The 20,007-nt window shown below is 45.4% G+C and overlaps 1 protein-coding gene across 1 annotated transcript in view; it reads left to right on the forward strand.

Annotated features, from left to right (window-relative positions):
- Nucleotides 1-19,204, forward strand: part of LOC311231599 (uncharacterized protein) — a gene marked incomplete at both ends in the record, with an annotated part of 40,221 nt that extends 21,017 nt beyond the window's left edge. Inside the window, 4 exons of the mRNA XM_084318227.1 lie at nucleotides 106-279; nucleotides 1,038-1,174; nucleotides 1,882-1,984; nucleotides 19,012-19,204. Of these exons, the coding sequence (XP_084174353.1) occupies nucleotides 106-279; nucleotides 1,038-1,174; nucleotides 1,882-1,984; nucleotides 19,012-19,204 (607 nt within the window). The remainder of the gene's footprint in view (nucleotides 1-105; nucleotides 280-1,037; nucleotides 1,175-1,881; nucleotides 1,985-19,011) is intronic.
- Between the last annotated feature and the right edge of the window lie 803 nt (nucleotides 19,205-20,007).

Consider the following 20,007-nt stretch of genomic DNA (forward strand, 5'->3'; position numbering starts at 1 on the left):
TTAGTTTAATGACTACTGACTACTTTTTACCTGTATAAATAAATAATGAAATATTTCCTGCTTGCTGGGTTCATTCTGGTTTCCTTCCCATCCATCTTCATTCAGGCTGACCCACTGTAAACTCTCAGAGAGATCCTGTGAAGCTCTGGCCTCAGTTCTCAGCTCTACCTCCTCCAGTCTGAGAGAGCTGGACCTGAGTGACAACAACCTGCAGGATTCAGGAGTGAAGCTGCTCTCTGTTGGACTAAAGAGTCCACACTGTAGACTGGAGACTCTCGGGTCAGTATTATATTGAGATACATTTTACTCAAAGAAATTTAACAAAATGTAGAATTGTAAAAAGAAAAAGAAAATAAATGTATATTTGTATGTATGTAATTAAGTGATTTTAAAACCCAAAGCTAGGTGTATCAACTACATTACAAGGTTCACTCTGTCATTTCCATATTGTAAACTGTTGCCAGAGAGCTGATTACCAGAGCTGAGGCTTTGTTTAGCATCACCCTTGTGCGTTTATGTTTACCCTTAATATTGATTTCAATGGACAATGATGGAAATTAATTAAATTAAAATACTTGTTGTTGATTGATTTTAAACATATTTGAGAATTGTTGGCCTACAGTATATGTGCAACATTTCACCCAAACTGGATCAGAACTGTAGGAGCTATGGCTGGTACAGACAGATACACAGACAGAATCACAGACAGGAGTGAAAACAATGCTTCCTCTCACTGTGTGCACTGGTGTAATTCATTCATAATTCACACAACCTCATCTTGTTCTATGGTTGTTAATAAATCTTTTCTTTTCCAAGACAATTTCCATCTTCGTTCTATTTTCTATTTACATTCTATATTCTTTCATTTCTGCCTGCAGGACAGGAAACTCTGTAAATCAGTTGTACTACTGAGTAGGGTTAGGGTTAGTTTAATGACTACTGACTACTTTTTACCTGTATAAATAAATAAATAAATAAATAAATATTTCCTGCATGCTGGGTTCATTCTGGTTTCCTTCCCATCCATCTGCATTCAGGCTGGATGGCTGTGAACTCTCAGAGAGATCCTGTGAAGCTCTGGCCTCAGTTCTCAGCTCTACCTCTTCCAGTCTGAGAGAGCTGTTCCTGGATGACAACGACCTGCAGGATTCAAGAGTGGAGCTGCTCTCTGAGAGTCTCTGTTCAGTATTCTATTGAGACACATTTTACTCAAAGAAATATAACAAGATGTAGAATTGTAAAAAGAAAAAGAAAATAAATGTATATTTATATATGAAATTAAGTGATTTTAAAACCCAAAGCTATGTGTATCAACTACATTACAAGGTTCACTCTGTCATTTCCATATTGTAAACTGTTGCCAGAGAGCTAATTACCAGAGCTGAGGCTTTGTGTATAGCATCACCCTTGTGCGTTTATGTTTACCCTTGATTTCAATGGACAATGGTGGAAATTAATTAAATTAAAATACTTGTCGTTGATTGATTTTAAACATATTTGAGAATTGTTGGCCTATACAATATGTGCGACATTTCACCCAAACTGGATCAGAACTGAAGGAGTTATGGCTGGTATAACAGATACACAGACAGAATCACAGACAGGAGTGAAAACAATGCTTCCTCTCACTGTGTGCACTGGTGTAATACATTTTTTATTCACACAATTTCATGTTGTTCTATGGTTGTTGATAAATCCTTCTTAATATTCATGTACTTAATATTCATGCCACATTTTACAAAATAAAAAAGTAACAAAATGGCTCAATTGTAAATGATCAATTGTAATATATTTATTATATTTATAGTATTAATAATGCTGAACTCTGCAGGCTGGTCCAATGTTGTGTTACTAGGGAAGGCTGTGCTGCTCTAGCCACAGCTCTCGGTTCCAACCCCTCCCACCTGAGAGAGCTGGACCTGAGCTCCAATAACCCAGGAGATTCAAGAGAGAAACTGCTCTCTGTTGGACTGGACAAACTCATGTATGTAAACTGTTGTTATCTCTTGTCTGACCCAGGTACTGTTGTACTGGAGTTCTGGACCAAAACATTGAACAGTGTGGTTTCTAACTTTAAAACGATCAGTGGAGGGTGAATAAAAAGTAATTTCCACAGAGCGGAGACTGTTCTGGTCAAATCAAGTGCAAAACAACGTTGTCATAATGAATAGTTTATTCTGAATCTAACCTTTTATTGAGTCATGTCAGCAGGCCAGCTAACAAACTACAGTTGGAACGGTTTACGTAAATTAATAAGTTAGGGTTAGCTTTTGTGGCATGTAGGAGAACGAAGGTTATCCTATAACCCTAGTTATATGAATTATGGCGAGAGCTCTGCTCTATTCGAACTATCCCTTTAATCATATACTATCATGAAAAACTTTCACCACATGTACACACCTACTCACCTGCCTGACCACTCCCACATCCGCTCCTATATAAGCGGGGTCATGGCCACACTATCAGCTCCCTCCCTAGTCTTTCACTGCCGAAACGGAAGACCGTAGAGCCCTCAGTGAGTCAGAGCAGAGCGCTCACCATAATTCATATAACTAGGGTTATAGGATAACCTTCGTTGTATTTCATTATGGCTTTACGCTCTGCTCTATTGGAACACAAGAGCTGAGCAGAGCGAAAAGCTTGACAGATGTACCCGCTGAGGTCCCCTACAACCATCAGAATACCGGGGAGGATCCGGGCCCCCCCCTAGCGAGGGACGGGAGGGAGATCGGACCCGACTGCGTGAAGAGGGTTTAGCGCCTCAAACGCACAGGGTGAGCAGACCGTGGGACTTACCTTTGTTTAGAAGGGTCCGCGACTACTCGGATGTGCATCCCACACGCCACCAGGGAATGGACACGAAGCAAAAAAAAAACGTCACAGCCCCCAACAACGCGGGGTCGGGGTTAAAAAAAAAAAAAACCCGTGGCAAGGCCGTAGCAGCCGGCGCAGAGGAGGTCCCAGCCCCAGGCCCAGGACCCCCTGAAAAAAGGGGCCTGGTGAGGTCAACGAGGCTGCTGCATCGAGACCCCACCAGACGGTCACTGGTGACACCACCCCCCACATCGCCAGCGTATCGGACAGGGCCTAAATCAGGTGAAGGCCCTTCTCCCCTTGGCACGCCACTCCGAAGCGCTCTCAAGGAGGCTTCCCCCCCACAATATCGTGGGGCCAGCCGGCGCGCTGGGGAGACAACCCTCCAAGGAGGTTGATCCCTCAATCCAGGCCAACAGGTCCCAAGAGCAGAACTCGACCTGCGCCCGGAGTACTGCGGACTAGACAGGCGCCTAAGGGGCTTACTGTAAGAACAGTATCTCGGCGGAAAGGGTGTTCTGTATGCTGTGCACCATGTCACAATCTCCACGAACCCCGACCCTGCCAATTTATTCATCCTGCGGGGTCGAGGTTCAGAGAAAGAGTTTGACACAATTGGCAGACCTCATGAAAGATGCTGGGGCATACTCTCTGGCAGACGGGGTCAGGCCCGGCCTCAACCCGAGAGTCGACTCTGCTACCAACACACCGGGGAGACAACCACCCCCCTATGTTTATTAACAGGAGGTGGTTGCTCCCTTAACCCACTAAGAAACCCCAGAAACTTAACCGTGTATACACAGGCTATACAATGCAGTTCAAGCGTTTCAGGTTTAAAAAGGGTTAACCCAGGCCGGGCCGCGTGAATATTAAAGGCAACCAACTTGTGTTCGGCTTTTCTCTGATTGGCCGCGACCCCCCGCCCCCACGCGCAAGCAAGCGGCAGCCCCTCCCACGTCCCAAATGAAACCCAAGGAGCTAGCGGCAGCGCGGGCAACCAACTTGTGTACCACTACCAACCAACTTAAGCTGCTGTACCAACCAACTTGTGTTCAGCTGCGGTAGCAGTGGAGCGCTGCTGACTGATTATTATGTTTCGCGTTTTTAACAACCAACTACCAGATTCACTCGTCACTGTACATCACCTCTGAGCTCTGAAGTATAAACAAAGCCCATACAGTTATGAAATGCGCTGAACTAGAAAGCGTAACGTTATTATGTTTCGCGTTTTTAACAACCAACTACCAGATTCACTCGTCACTGTACATCACCTCTGAGCTCTGAAGTATAAACAAAGCCCATACAGTTATGAAATGCGCTGAACCAGAAAGCGTAACGTTATTATGTTTCGCGTTTTTAACAACCAACTACCAGATTCACTCATCATCACTGTACATCACTTCAGCTCCAGCAGCAGCAGCGGCTGTGCTCCGTTGAAGCCCTTCAATGACAGCTGCTCTCATATTTTGCGAATGCATAAACTACATCTTAAATTATGGCTATGTGTCTAAAATGGCTGTCGCTTATCAATGACTTCGCGACAGCCATATTAAACACTCACTGTACATCAGTGTGGAACTGTACGCTGTAACGTTATATGTTATTTCGCCCGTGGAGGCTGCTGAAGCGCCAGCCAGCGGGGCGACGCGGTGGTTTTTCCCCGGCTTCCGTGCGCCGCCGCCGGCTTGATCCAGCTCCAGCAGCAGCAACGGCGGTGCTCTGTTGTAGGAAGCCCTTCAATGATAGAGCTCTCATATTTTGCGAATGCATAAACTATATCTTAAATTATGGCTATGTGTCTAATATGGCTCATGGCTGTCGCTTATCAATGACTTCGCGACAGCCATATTAGACACATCGCCATAATTTAAGATATAGTTTATGCATTTGCAAATATGAGAGCTCTGTCATTGAAGTGGGTGGTGGCAGCATTACTAACAGTAGCGATTTTTATTGTTTTGTCATGACCAAACATAATCCCAACATAGATAGGAGGTGTACTGTATGTCAAATGTCGGTCATCATCGCCATAATTTAAGATATAGTTTATGCATTCGCAAATATGAGAGCTCTGTCATTGAAGTGGGTGGTGGCAGCATTACTAACAGTAGCGATTTTTATTGTTTTGTCATGACCAAACATAATCCCAACATAGATAGGAGGTGTACTGTATGTCAAATGTCGGTCATGTGGTGGAAGAGTTTAGTACAGTCACACAACAGAACACCAGTGTTTCTAGTAGATATGTTTATTAATATAAATAAACACCTCTGTCTGAACTGGTTCGAGCAGCGCGTTGGTTCGACCAGCGCTTCTGCCACGTCTCTCAGCGGAAAAGGGCGTGTGCTAGGGCGGTCACGTGGCCGTGTGGCCAATCAGAGAAACGCTGAACGAAAAGCTGAACACAAGTTGGTTGCCTTTAATATTCACGCGGCCTGCACAGATAAAAATATATATATATATATATTATATAAAAAAACTAAAAATTATATATATTTTTTATTATAATTTTTTATAAAAAATTTGCCAGGCCATTGTTTCTAGTTGTGGGGGCGGCGCGGCGCGATAGTTAGATAACCTAGGTGGGTGGGGAACAACCAGGATTTCACTGTCTGCGACAGAGTTGGAGAACTATCTGACTCTCTCTCCCTCACGCGGATCACACACACACAATGGAGCCGTGCTGCCGCTTGTGATTGGTGGAGGCGGGACCAGGCGATACAACTGATTGACAGTGGAGGCGGCGAATGGAATGGCAGATGGCACACTCCCACTTTTCTGAAAGGAGAAATCTGACATTACAAAAAACAATATGTGGTGGTTATGAAGTTGAATAAACATTTTATGAAAGAGAAAGTAAAAATAATTCCAAGATAATTCAAAGATTACACACCTTTGCCACATTGGCTACAAACATAATCACTGCAAAGTTATCAAAAAAATAAGAATCTGATCAGACACAAGGGTTAAGTTGTTGTTCCCTTTCTAATTTCCTCAAAAACATCTAGTCTAGTTAATGTGATCAATATTATTTGACAATTTATGCTTTTTGTTGGACATTTCAGTCAGTGAGTTCATACTTTGAGCTCATTTTATAGTTAAAATGATTGAGACAATGCAATCTTCTGTCTTTGTTGTGCATGCATGCGTGTGCTCACCACACGCGATACATGTGTCACTATTCTGGCAGTGGCTACTGTTATTATAGTATTGTAATGAAAGGTCTGTTATTTAATGTTTGTGTAAAGGGCTATTTTAACTGTTGATGGGTAGTGCATCAGTAAAGTGAATATGGTATTGTGCTCTTGCTCTGTTTGAATAGGTGGAGAGAGTGGTTAACTGTATTATAATAGTAAATAGACAAATATGTTGTGCTCTTGCTTTTTTCTTTTTGAAGGTGGAGAGAGTAGCATTGCTAGTGCCACAACAGTTTTATTTGAGGTTCATAACAGTACATTGTACTAAGCAATTGTTGGCTCATTAGTTTGTGATTCACATGCACAAAAATTCACCAGAATGCAGGAAATTAAGTCTTTGTAACAAAAAAAATCCGGGTGGGGGACCCCCAGACCCCCGCTTAAAAAGTGGCCTGATTGGGGCTATATTTCATGCTATATCTCCCGGTATGAATTATTTCCCCAGTCCGGCCCTGTGTGTGTGTGTGTGTGTGTGTGTGTGTGTGTGTGTGTGTGTGTGTGTGTGTGTGTGTGTGTGTGTGTGTGTGTGTGTGTGTGTGTGTGTGCGTGTGTGTGTGTGTGTGTGTGTGTGTGTGTGTGTGTGTGTGTGTGTGTGTGTGTGTGTGTGTGTGTGTGTGTGTGTGCACTGTGCGTGTGTGCGTGTGTGCGTGTGTGTGTGAGTGTGTGAGTGTGTGAGTGTGTGTGTGTGTGGACGTTGGCGCAGGTGCTTCTATTTCTAAAGATGAAATGAGAGAATTTTCATAAAAGGGCTAAAGCTCCATCTTGTGGTGAAAGATGTGTGGTGCACCCTGCACACAACATTTCCCTCTTGTAGATCCAATGAAAGAATCAAGAATCAAGAATCAAGAGGTTTATTTGTCACATACATACCAGGGCATACAGTGAAATGCGGGTGGTCATGCCCGCATTGATTGTGCAAAATACAATAATAAAATAGGCATAGAAAAAATTAAATAGGTAAGACACAAGATATGCATGGTAAAAAAAGACATGCTAAGTTCCTGAGAAACTGGTTCCTATGTACACTACAAACAATATACAATTTACAATTTGAACTCTTAATGTATCTAAACTATACTATACAGTACCTCCTTCCTTTAAAGTGACTTTCTATTTTCTATACAAAAGTGACATTTAGTTTAAAGTGATTGTGTGTCTGAGTGTGCTCATGTGTACTTGTGAGTGGAGAGGTCAGTGTTCAGTGTTCTGATGGCCTGGGGGAAGAAGCTGAGCCGGAGTCTCTGTTCTTGCAGCGTACGTGTGACCGTAGGCGCTTGCCTGACCGCAGCAGCTTGAACAGGCTGTTGTTGGGGTGGTGGGGGTCTTTCATTATTCTGCAGGCTCTGGATTTGCACCTCCTGTTATATAAGTCCTGCAGGGGTGGTAGTGCAATACCCGTAGTACGCTCTGCTGAGCACACCAATCTCTGGAGTGCCTTCCTGTCCTTTGCCGTGCTGTTTCCAAACCAGGCAGTGATGTTTCCAGTCAGAATGCTTTCTACAGCCCCGGAATAGAAGGAGTGGAGTATCTTCCCTGATACTCTGAACTTCCTTAGCTGTCTCATAATCTATGTGTGTTGACCATGTCAGGTCCTCTGTGGACTCCCAGGTACTCGAAACTGCTCACCCTGTCTATGATAGCCCCATTTATCCACAGTGGCGTGTGTGTCCCCTGCTGTATTCTCCTAAAATCCACGATCATCTCTTTGGTTTTACCAATGTTCAGGAGTAGGCTGTTATCCCGGCACCAGCGTAGGAAGACATATTGGAGAAATGTGTCTATCTTGACTGTCTGGAGCCTGACATGAATAATAAAAAAATATTATATTATTATATTAATAATAACTTTTGGGACTTAAATATAAGTTTTAGTAGTGTTTAGTAGTTTAATCAATTAGAAATAATTAAAACCCTATTACAAAGTTACAGGCCTTGTGGTAGTGGTGGTGGTTGTGGTCATGGTGGAGGCGGTGGTGATGGTCATGGTGGAGGTGGTGGTGGTGGTCATGGTGGAGGTGGTGGTGATGGTCATGGTGGAGGTGGTGGTTGTGGTCATGGTGGAGGCGGTGGTGATGGTCATGGTGGAGGTGGTGGTTGTGGTCATGGTGGAGGTGGTGGTCATGGTGGAGGTGGTGGTGGTGGTCATGGTGGTCATGGTGGAGGTTGTGATGGTGGTGGTGGAGGTTGTGGTGGTCATGGTGGAGGTTGTGATGGTGGTGGTGGTCATGGTGGTGGTCATGGTGGTGGTGGTGGTGGTGGAGGTTGTGGTGGTGGTCATGGTGGAGGTGGTGGTGGTGGAGGTTGTGGTGGTGGTCATGGTGGTGGTGGTGGTGGTGGAGGTTGTGGTGGTGGTCATGGTGGTGGTGGTGGTGGTGGAGGTTGTGGTGGTGGTCATGGTGGAAGTGGTGGTCATGGTGGTGGTGGTGGTGGTGGAGGTTGTCGTGGTGGTCATGGTGGAGGTGGTGGTCATGGTGGTGGTGGTGGTGGTGGAGGTTGTGGTGGTGGTCATGGTGGAGGTGGTGGTCATGGTGGTGGTGGAGGTTGTGGTGGTGGTCATGGTGGTGGTGGTGGTGGTCATGGTAGTCATGGTGGTGGTGGTGGTCATGGTGGAGGTGGTCATGTTGGTGGTTGTGGTAGTCATGGTGGTGGTGGTGGTGGTGGTGGTCATGGTAGTCATGGTGGTGGTGGTGGTGGTGGTCATGGTGGAGGTGGTCATGTTGGTGGTGGTGGTGGTGGTGGTGGTCATGGTGGTGGTGGTGGTCATGGTGGTGGTGGTGGTCATGGTGGAGGTGGTCATGTTGGTGGTGGTGGTGGTGGTCATGGTGGTGGTGGTGGTCATGGTGGTCATGGTGGAGGTGGTCATGGTGGTGGTGGTGGTAATGTTGGTGGTGGTGGTCATGTTGGTGGTGGTGGTGGTGGTGGTCATGGTGGTGGTGGTGGTCATGGTGGAGGTGGTCATGTTGGTGGTGGTGGTCATGGTGGTGGTGGTGGTGGTGGTCATGGTGGTGGTGGTGGTCATGGTGGAGGTGGTCATGGTGGTGGTGGTCATGGTGGTGGTGGTCATGGTGGTGGTGGTCATGGTGGTGGTGGTGGTGGTGGTCATGTTGGTGGTGGTGGTGGTGGTGGTGGTGGTGGTCATGTTGGTGGTGGTGGAGGTGGTGGTCATGGTGGTGGTGGTGGTCATGTTGGTGGTGGTGGTCATGGTGGAGGTGGTGGTCATGTTGGTGGTGGTGGTCATGTTGGTGGTGGTGGAGGTGGTGGTCATGTTGGTGGTGGTGGTCATGTTGGTGGTGGTGGTCATGGTGGTGGTGGTGGTCATGGTGGTCATGGTGGTCATGGTGGTGGTGGTGGTCATGGTGGTGGTGGTGGAGGTTGTGGTCATGGTGGAGGTGGTGGTCATGTTGGTGGTGGTGGAGGTGGTGGTCATGGTGGAGGTGATGGAGGTGGTGGTCATGGTGGAGGTGGTGGAGGTGGTGGTCATGTTGGTGGTGGTGGAGGTGGTGGTCATGGTGGAGGTGGTGGTCATGGTGGTGGTCATGTTGGTGGTGGTGGAGGTGGTGGTCATGGTGGTGGTGGTGGTCATGGTGGTGGTGGTGGTCATGGTGGTGGTCATGTTGGTGGAGGTGGTGGAGGTGGTCATGGTGGAGGTGGTGGTCATGGTGGTGGTGGTGGTCATGGTGGAGGTGGTGGTCATGGTGGAGGTGGTGGTGGAGGTGGTGGTCATGGTGGAGGTGGTGGTCATGGTGGTGGTGGAGGTGGAGGTGGTGGTCATGTTGGTGGAGGTGGTGGTCATGGTGGTCATGGTGGAGGTGGTGGTCATGTTGGTGGTGGTGGTCATGGTGGAGGTGGTGGTCATGTTGGTGGTGGTGGTGGTGGAGGTCATGTTGGTGGTGGTGGAGGTCATGTTGGTGGTGGTGGTGGTCATGGTGGTGGTGGTGGTCATGGTGGAGGTGGTGGAGGTGGTGGTCATGTTGGTGGAGGTGGTGGTCATGGTGGTCGTGGTGGAGATGGAGGTGGTGGTCGTGGTGGTGGTGGTCATGTTGGTGGTGGTGGTCATGGTGGTGGTGGTGGTCATGGTGGTGGTGGTGGTCATGGTGGTCATGGTGGTGGTGGTCATGGTGGTGGTGGTGGTCATGGTGGTCATGGTGGTGGTGGTGGTCATGGTGGTGGTGGTGGAGGTTGTGGTCATGTTGGTGGTGGTGGTCATGGTGGTAGTGGTGGAGGTTGTGGTCATGGTGGAGGTGGTCATGTTGGTGGTGGTGGTGGTGGTCATGGTGGAGGTGGTGGAGGTGGTGGTGGTGGTCATGGTGGAGGTGGTCATGTTGGTGGTGGTGGTGGTGCACTGGTGGTCATGGTGGAGGTGGTGGTCATGTTGGTGGTGGTGGAGGTGGTGGTCATGATGGTGGTGGTGGAGGTGGAGGTCATGTTGGAGGTGGTCATGGTGGAGGTGGTCATGTTGGTGGTGGTGGTGGTGGTCATGGTGGAGGTGGTGGTGGTGGTCATGGTGGAGGTGGTGGTGGTGGTCATGGTGGAGGTGGTCATGGTGGAGGTGGTGGTCATGTTGGTGGTGGTGGTCATGGTGGAGGTGGTGGAGGTGGTCATGGTCATGTTGGTGGTGGAGGTGGAGGTGGTGGTGGAGGTGGTGGTCATGTTGGTGGTGGTGGTGGTCATGGTGGAGGTGGTGGTCATGTTGGTGGTGGTGGTGGTCATGGTGGAGGTGGTGGTGGTGGTCATGGTGGTGGTGGTGGTGGAGGTGGTGGTCATGGTGGTGGTGGTAGTCATGGTGGTCATGGTGGTCATGTTGGTGGTGGTGGTGGTGGTCATGTTGGTGGTCATGGTGGAGGTGGTGGTCATGGTGGTGGTGGTGGAGGTTGTGGTCATGGTGGTGGTGGTCATGGTGGAGGTGGTGGTCATGTTGGTGGTGGTGGAGGTGGTGGTCATGGTGGAGGTGGTGGTCATGGTGGAGGTGGTGGTCATGGTGGTGGTGGTGGAGGTGGTGGTCATGGTGGATGTGGTGGAGGTGGTGGTCATGGTGGAGGTGGTGGAGGTGGTGGTCATGTTGGTGGTGGTGGAGGTGGTGGTCATGGTGAAGGTGGTGGTCATGGTGGTGGTCATGTTGGTGGTGGTGGAGGTGGTGGTCATGGTGGTGGTGGTGGAGGTGGTGGTCATGTTGGTGGTGGTGGAGGTGGTGGTCATGGTGGAGGTGGTGGTCATGGTGGAGGTGGTGGTCATGGTGGTGGTGGTGGTCATGGTGGAGGTGGTGGTCATGGTGGAGGTGGTGGTCATGGTGGTGGTGGAGGTGGAGGTGGTGGTCATGGTGGTGGTGGTGGTCATGGTGGTGGTGGAGGTGGAGGTGGTGGTCATGTTGGTGGAGGTGGTGGTCATGGTGGTCATGGTGGTGGTTGTGGTCATGGTGGAGGTGGTGGTGGAGGTGGTGGTCATGTTGGTGGAGGTGGTGGTCATGGTGGAGGAGGTTGTGGTGGTGGTCATGGTGGAGGTGGAGTACTGTATGCTGTTGTGGTGGTGTAACCGGAGGCCTTTTGACCCTAAGCCACCACCAAACCCACTTGACACCCCCTTCATTTAAAGAGTAGCCTAAATTCAGTATTTCCTGAATGTAGATCAGCACAATCCATGCTATTCTTATGGATACCTGCAGCTCCGGCTATTAGCCGCAAAACTGATGCAAAGTCAATGGGGCCACTCCATTCTGTAAACTGTGAAAACGACTTTGGGTGCAACAAATGAAAATGAAGCCACTGAGATACATATCCCCTGGGTGGGGGCTATGGGGGGAGGCGGCCCAGCGCATTGATTGATTGATTGAAAACTTTATTAACAGATTGCAGAATGGGTACAATTCATAATGACATACGCAACATACAGATATATATCATGACATTTCTGACATACATGACATACAGGTATACAGTACTGTTACATTTGTGACATACAAGATATGCAAATAATACAGTACTGTTAAACAGAGATCCTAACAGAAAATATATACATACAAGGGGGAGGACACTGTACATTAGGAGGGGGTGGGTGGGTGGGTGGGTGGGAGGGGGGTTTGGACATTTATGGGGGCCATACAGATATACAGATATATATCATGACAGATTGATTTGCTTGTAGGACTGGTCAGCTCTGATGTTAGCCAACAACAAAGAATGGCTGCATGGTAAAACCATATGGCTAACACCATGTAGATTTATTTGAATGCTCATAAAGGTAATAATACAGGCCAATAGGACAATCCATTTTCTTTTTCTTTTTTTATTACTTCTAATGTAATAAACAATTTGACATATTTAGCCTACTAACTTGACCATGTTACGACATAGTCCAGCATTGGGAAAACGAAAACCTCACCACTGCCATTCAAATCCCATTTGTATCTTCAAAATAGAGGGTGGTGCAAGTGTGTGTGCATGTGTGCTGCGTGCACGTGTAGATGGGGAAGTCTCCAGGTTCTAAAGAAAACACCATCTGGTCTTGTGTATTATCAGTTCAACTGTGATTGTTTGGTATACATACATACATACATACATACATACATACATACATACATACATACATACATACATACATACATACATACATACATACATACATACATACATACATACATACATACATACATACATACATACATACATACATACATACATACATACATACATACATAAGTACTTAAATACATATTTAATTTGGCTTACTAAATAAATAAAAATTAATAAACGTGGTGCACTATCCCCGCCTTTGGCTACTTTAGATACAACAACATTGAAATATAATATTTATATATAAAAAAAAATTTATACTTCTTTGCCTGGAGAGATTTTGAAAGAAAACATACGCTGCTGCGCAGCTTCTAGTCCTATATAGCTCACATGAAAAAAAAACATGACAAATTTAGATTGGACATCTCTAGCCGTCCCTCCTTGTTCAAATGTATCAGGAGTGACTGGCAGATTCATTGTGTGGTAATTACAGTGCCGCAGGCCTTCATTGTCTTCGTATTGGTAACGAGTGAGACGTACTGCGCTGGCGCTTACCGCGCTCATGCAAAGCCCTTCAGTGTGTAGATATTATTAATCACTGTTTGCTTAGCAACCATAACACATGTCTGACATCTTTGCACAATGAAGTCATTTTAGCTAGAGTTTCATTTAACTCTGGCCATGATGGAGGAGATGAAAAAAAAACAAGGTGGAGAAAAAAAAGGGGGGGGGGGGTGACAAGATAAAGAGGCAACCTCTCTTATTAGTATGTCTCCGAACATCGACGTTAACGTGTTGCTGATGTCATTTTGAAACCCCCCTTTTTGTGTTTGGGGACATTGAATAATGATGTCGACCGACTATGGCACAAAAGAAGCGAACATCTGGGAGTAGCCGCGGTGGTCATGCCAAAAACTGATCTAAGGGAAGTGAGGGAGAGATTGTATTTTTGGCACATCATAATTACTCCCCAAGGTAGTTATTATCTCCAATACATTCTCTCTCTCTCTCTCTCTCTCTCTCTCTCTCTCTCTCTCTCTCTCTCTCTCTCTCTCTCTCTCTCTCTCTCTCTCTCTCTCTCTCTTTCTATCTCTCTCTAGATCTGTAGATCCAATAGGTCATGTCATACAAAATATTCCATTCTTAAGAGGGCATCATTAAGCCAGTTACATTGGATGGACCAACAGCATACCTGCAAACAACAACTAAAGACAGGAAGAACTGTTTGTGGTTTTGGACAGCAGGGGGCACCAGGAATATGCAATGAATGGTGCACATTTAATGAGAAGTTATCATGAGAACTGTGACTAATTAATCATGAGAGTTAAATAATCCCAATCTAATATTCAAATCCTATAGTCTGGTGGGTGTTTCAAAAAGCAGAGTCTCTAGGTGGGTGTTGGTTTCCTCACTCTGTTTCTATGAAGATTTTTTTAATCTCTTGAATAGAATTATGGGTATAGCTGTATCCTATGATGCTGTAAAGGAACAAGGGAAAGAAGGGCTTATTTGAGCAGAAGACGTAGAAAGGAACAGACTGCTGTAGTGCTTCTAATTCAGCTCCCTGCATGATTCGACCAAGTTGGAGCAGAGCAGAAAAGTGCTTGTTGATGTCAGTAGAAACAGGTTAAAAAAAAGTTAATAAAAGCATCATCAAGGCCTAACCTCCCGGAAGTATGAAATCTTTCTACGTCAGAAAACCAACCAGGGTCAGTCTGTCCCTCTCTCTCAAAGCACCCCCCGATGACAGGCCACGATCAAAATAAAAGCATGATAAAGGCCTGACTACGAATAAGTATGCAATCATTCTACATCAGAAAACCTAGCTGGGTTTAAGTCTGGTGGTTGTTGTCTCACTTTGCTGTCAGCAAAGAGTTTACACGGAGGAGGTTAAAACAACAAAACATCACCACGGAGGTCAGCTGGTGCACAGCCCGTACCAATATATTACCTCAAGTGCTAATTATTCACATTAAGTGGGTGAAATGTAATAAATTGCAGGTGAAAGGCTCAATAATGACGAGCACATGCAAAGCATAACAATGCGGCCCGGCTTCTACTGTACGTGCAGGAATCCGCTGTTGATGTGATTATTTGTAATTTTGTCCTGCCAGCAGTAAAGAGCAAAGATTCTATGGCAGTGGGCTGTAGCCTATAGCTAAAATGCGCTGATCGTCTTTTTATAGACATTACTGTGAAGCACGTACATATATATAATTTATATATCTGTGTGCTTTTGCCATAATTGAAAGCCCTCTGAAGGAACTAACTATCTCTCCAAAAAGGCTTTTCAGGGAACTGATGTATTTTTTTTTTCAAATTCTAAATACACTTTGTATTTTCAATTATACGATTTGGTCCCAGAGGACGTGAAACACTCTTTACACACTGGAATGTATATGTCAATGTCAGCACAAAAATAAAAGAGGAGGAAAAAGAAAAAGAAAAAGGGTAAAAGTGGAGATACAAGGTCTCTGCAGGGGACTGATGAGAAATATGATGTGTCTTTTGCCAGACATGCCAGCTATATATAATCATTAAAGGATTTATGGAGGTGATGATTTGTGAAAAGTGGCACCATGCTGTGGACTTATTGCAACACAACTCATATCTGTACAACATGCAATTCACAGAACACATCATTCCCCCAGACAGGAACGAGGGCTATAGGAGCTCTTCTGTGTATATAGACCATACAATCCATATTTCCATTCCCAATTATTGATCTGCTCTGTGAATGAAGAAAGATCCCATCAATCGCAAGCACATTACTCTCCTAATACAGCAAGGCACGGGGTCTCATTGCAAACCCCATGTATCACAATGACAACGATTATCCAGAACGCCACGTTCTAAGCTTGAGCCACGGACGTTGCCATGGTAACAAGAGTATGTCTTATCAAGTATGGCCCTTGTGATTTTTCACTGCAACTTATTTGGGCTTTTCAGTGTAGGTATGACAACAGGCTATTGAGTTGTTGCCTCCATTTGCATGTTAATGAGTTTTACAGCTATATTGTGTGTTAGCTTAACCCCCTGGTCAGGCCTTGTCATATTGGTGTCATCTACTATTACATGGACCTATAAATAGAGACTTTTATGTAGATGGTGTACAATGCTTAGGAACTATAAATAGCCATGATTCAGGGGAGAGCTGGTGATGATGATGATGATGATGATGATGATGATGATGATGATGATGATGATGATGATGATGATGATGATGATATCACAGTATTTTGGCTCAGTTCTGTTTGATGATTACATAGCAGTGTTACAAGTCATTCATTATATTTATTCAGGAACACAGCATGGTCTGAAGCTTACTGGACTGGACTGCCAGGTGGCATGTGGTACATCATGTGGTACATCATGTGGTACATGCCACCTGACACACCACCTGACAGTCTGGTACAATGTGGTCTCTCTCTTCACAGATAAACCAAAACCTAAAATCAGAACATGACGATATGATAATGTAAGTACCAACACTGTAATAACTTAGACACATAGAATACACACACACACACACACACACACACACACACACACACACACACACACACACACACACACACACACACACATGCGTACACACACACATGCGCACACACACACACACACACACACACACACACACACACACACACACACACACACACACACACACACACACACACACACACACACACACACACACACACACACACACACACACACACTCATACACACCACTAAATATATGGGATTTAATAGTGTGTGAAGACTCACCAATGCATAATGTGAGCGCCTGCAGCTGGTTACAAATCATCCTGGATTCTCATGTTAAAACTTTAAAGGCCCCCATTTCCCACATCATTTCTAGTAAAATCCTATGTAAATAACAGTGGGGGGGAAATAAAATTGTGACACAAAGCATTATTTTTCATGTCTGGAGAGAAGAAGAAAAAAAATCTTCATCTGTACAGCCTTTTCCCATGTGGCCCGCGTTTTGCTCGCGTAGCATATCACTATTTGAACTCATCGTCACTTTGTAGCCCCCCGCTCGTCTCACACGTCTCACACGATCCCCCCCTTGTTGAATATAATGAGGGTGTTTGATGTGGGGCTACTATAGGCAATAATGAGAGGAGTGTGCTGTTCAGAAGACATGAAAGCTCTTCAGTCCATTTGGTCCAGGAGCGGCCATTACGGGGCAGGACAGAGCCATCATGGAGGTCTGCTGATTTTGTATGAAGAGGGGGGGGGGTAGTATTTAATGATGGAGGCACCAGCTGAATCTGTCAACCCTTTTAACTTCTCTTCTGCACGGGGGAATGGAGAGAATACTTCAATGATGGTTTAACTCAGGAAGACCCACGTAATTGAAGTGTATGCTGAGTGGGCTATATGATTGGGAACAATACAGCATGGCCTTAATAAAGTGATAGTGGGACAGGATAGGTAAGATCCCATCGCTGATGGAGTGCATTTGCCACATGACCACTGTGCAAACCCCCCCCCCCCCCAACAATCCAGAGATATGTTCCCTGGATATTTAAAACAGGCTCCCCCAAAAGTGGTCATTTTAGTTTTCGTTTTTGAGGACTGCATACTTTTTTTGCAAACCAAAACACTATACTTTATACTTATATAGGCACATGCATGAGCCTGATTTCTTTTGAAAGATGGCATTCTGAAGTTTCTGATACAATAAAGAAAATGCACCTTTAGTGCTAATTAAATAGAGTAACATACAGTAGGTCTGAACTTGAGTTGTAGAAAAACTTGTTTCTGTAGTAGTTATACTGTAGTAGTCCAGAAGTAGTATTTCCAAAAAAATTGGTTTGGCTGAAAAGACACCCTGGGTCCATAGCCTGAAGTCTTGTTTAGTACATGTCCAAATTTCATGAGAGAGCTCAGAAAACAATTTTCTCATAGACTTCAATGCATTCGACGGAGAATTATCTTCCTGTTCGTGACTTTTCACCTAGATCCCTGATTCGCTCATTCCCACCATTGGAAAGCCCTACTCATTGGTTACAAGTTACAACCGTGTCCAATAATTTTCAAGATCGCCAAATGATTGACAGAGGTAGAGGCTCGAGAGTCTGGAGTGGTATTTGAAAAAATTAAAAGTCTGCCGTGTACTTCGGCGCACGCCTCACATATCGGCATGTAACTCGAGAACCGCTAAACGGATTTTGTCACCTGAAAGGGCTATCGACAGTCAACAAATAGGGGTTTAATTCAATATATAGTGCTAGTATCTGGTGTGCAGATATTTTAAAGTTGGTCACAAGGTCTTATCATTTTTGTTTCTGTTTCTCTGTTTCTTTCTCAAATGTTTCATTTCATTACATAATGTATACTAGATGATTACATCCGAAGGTAACAGGATGTTTGTGTTTTAGAATGTTGTATTTTGTCAGCATAATGTTAAATGAGTACAAACTTAAATTATATGTGGGGGGGGGGGGGGGGGCAATGATAATTGTTTTTGTAAATAGATTTTAGATACATACTACAATTGAGTGTTTGCACCGACGTCACGATTTGGTCAGTAACACGGATGCGCAGATTGCACGCTGAATAAAATATTTAAGACCATTTGAACATGTCTAAACCCAAAGTACAGGAAAACGTGTGGAAGCTGCTCGAACTACAGAGAAGGAAAGGGCGCGATATTCTGATAAACTCAGACTAATAGGTGGTGAATATCCGTACGAGCTGGCTCCTTCATCTTGGAGTTACGACCCGACAATTCTGCCTTTTATTGCCTATCCCGACATAGTGAACTACCTAGTTTTTTCACCAAGCCCATACACAGATCAAGTCAAGACATTAAATCTTACAAAGGTTTGGATGCCTACAACCAGATGGTGTGTGGATGGGTGAGAGAGGCACAGTATCAGCTCATCGATGACATGTGTATTGTGAAAGCCAAGGTAGGTGATTCAATAACGTTACTAGGTCAACTGATCTTTACATTTGAATTTCTTTTCTAATAGTCTACTAGTACATATTTTTGGATCGAAATGCTGATCGGTACTTTGGTAGTTCGTTCAGACGGGAGAGGAGAGGGGGTGTTCGCCTCCTTTCCTCAGACAATATTTTGCACTCCTCCCTGATTTGTAATAGCTTTTGAATGTACACATCCAATTCAAATAAAATATGAATAATAAATATTATTATCAATGTTTTACTCTAAAAAAAACGTTTTTACTCCACATAATGTTGGAGTGACGAGTTTACACATTCCCACGGCTCGCCACGCACACTCAGGAAGCAGGACGGCGGCGATCTGTCCTCATATCAATCTCACAACATCCCCACCTTTGACTCCGGCGAGACCCCACTGTCCTCGGTGCTAAACGTAAAACGGAGGCGGATAAATGGAGAGAGCGGGTTGGGTAGGAGGAGGGATGGAAAGGTCAGAATCTCTATGGGGAAAGAGGAAGCGCCCCAGTGGTGAGAGGGTTAATGGTTCTCCAGCCTCCTCCTGAAGACCACCAGATCCGTCAACCTTGGCGGTCAGCCCTCCGCCGGTGTAAAACACCTAGTTAATGGTTACACCCAGCATCCTGCCACCGGGCCTCCGTTTCGGGGCTCCGTAGCAACAGGAGTCCTGCCCCCTCTGCCCCTGGATGTTCTGCGGAGGTGCGGGATGTTGTTGCTGTCCGTCTTCCCCAAAGAAGGCAGTGTCTGATCTGTAAATGGTTAACGAGGGGCTGGGACGCGTCACTCAGAGGAGCCGTCTGGGAGCCTGCGAGCACAGATCCCCACACGGTGGGGGCCCAGCGCTGATGCTGTAGAGACCGTACTTAAAACCTTGTTAGCAGGAAGCAGAGACCCTATGTGGTCTTGATTGATGGCAGCGAGCGTGACAGAATCTCTCGTTTCTTCAAAGCTGGAAGCTAAGCTCTTTTAAAACGTTGGATTTGAGGATAAATATAACTCCAGGAATGAAAGCAATGACCAACTGGGATCTACTATACGAGGACTTATTCACAAATGAATGACATGATTACTTTTAAGTGTGGGTTATCGCATGTTTTATACAGTATTCTATGGTCAAAAAGAAATGTACTACTTCAAATTGTAGAATTCCACAATGAAAATTCGAACTCTGCCTTGAAGATACATCACTGAAATGAGAAATCAAAATTCAATGCAAATTTAATTCAGAGCAGTGCTTGTCAGTGCTCTAATTCACCTCCGCCCTCAATTCAATTCAATTCAATTCACCTGGCCATGTCAAAGCATAATCTCCAAAGCCACAAACGCAATTACCGAACCCAATTTCCATTATCACTGACTGCTTTGCCACAAACTAATTCATGCAGCGATCATTCGGGAACACTGTATTACAACACAAGGCGAGGGAATCGGAGGGCCCTGGAACGAGACAGACTCTTTTGATTTTCAAACGGGAAGCTCTGTTCTGACTCATACATATGAAAAGGCCCCATTTGAAGCATGAAAGAATCGCATGGCGACAAAACAAGTCTC

The sequence above is a fragment of the Notolepis coatsorum genome (genome assembly GCF_963971535.1).
Source record: "Notolepis coatsorum genome assembly, chromosome: 7".
NCBI lineage: Eukaryota > Metazoa > Chordata > Actinopteri > Aulopiformes > Paralepididae > Notolepis > Notolepis coatsorum.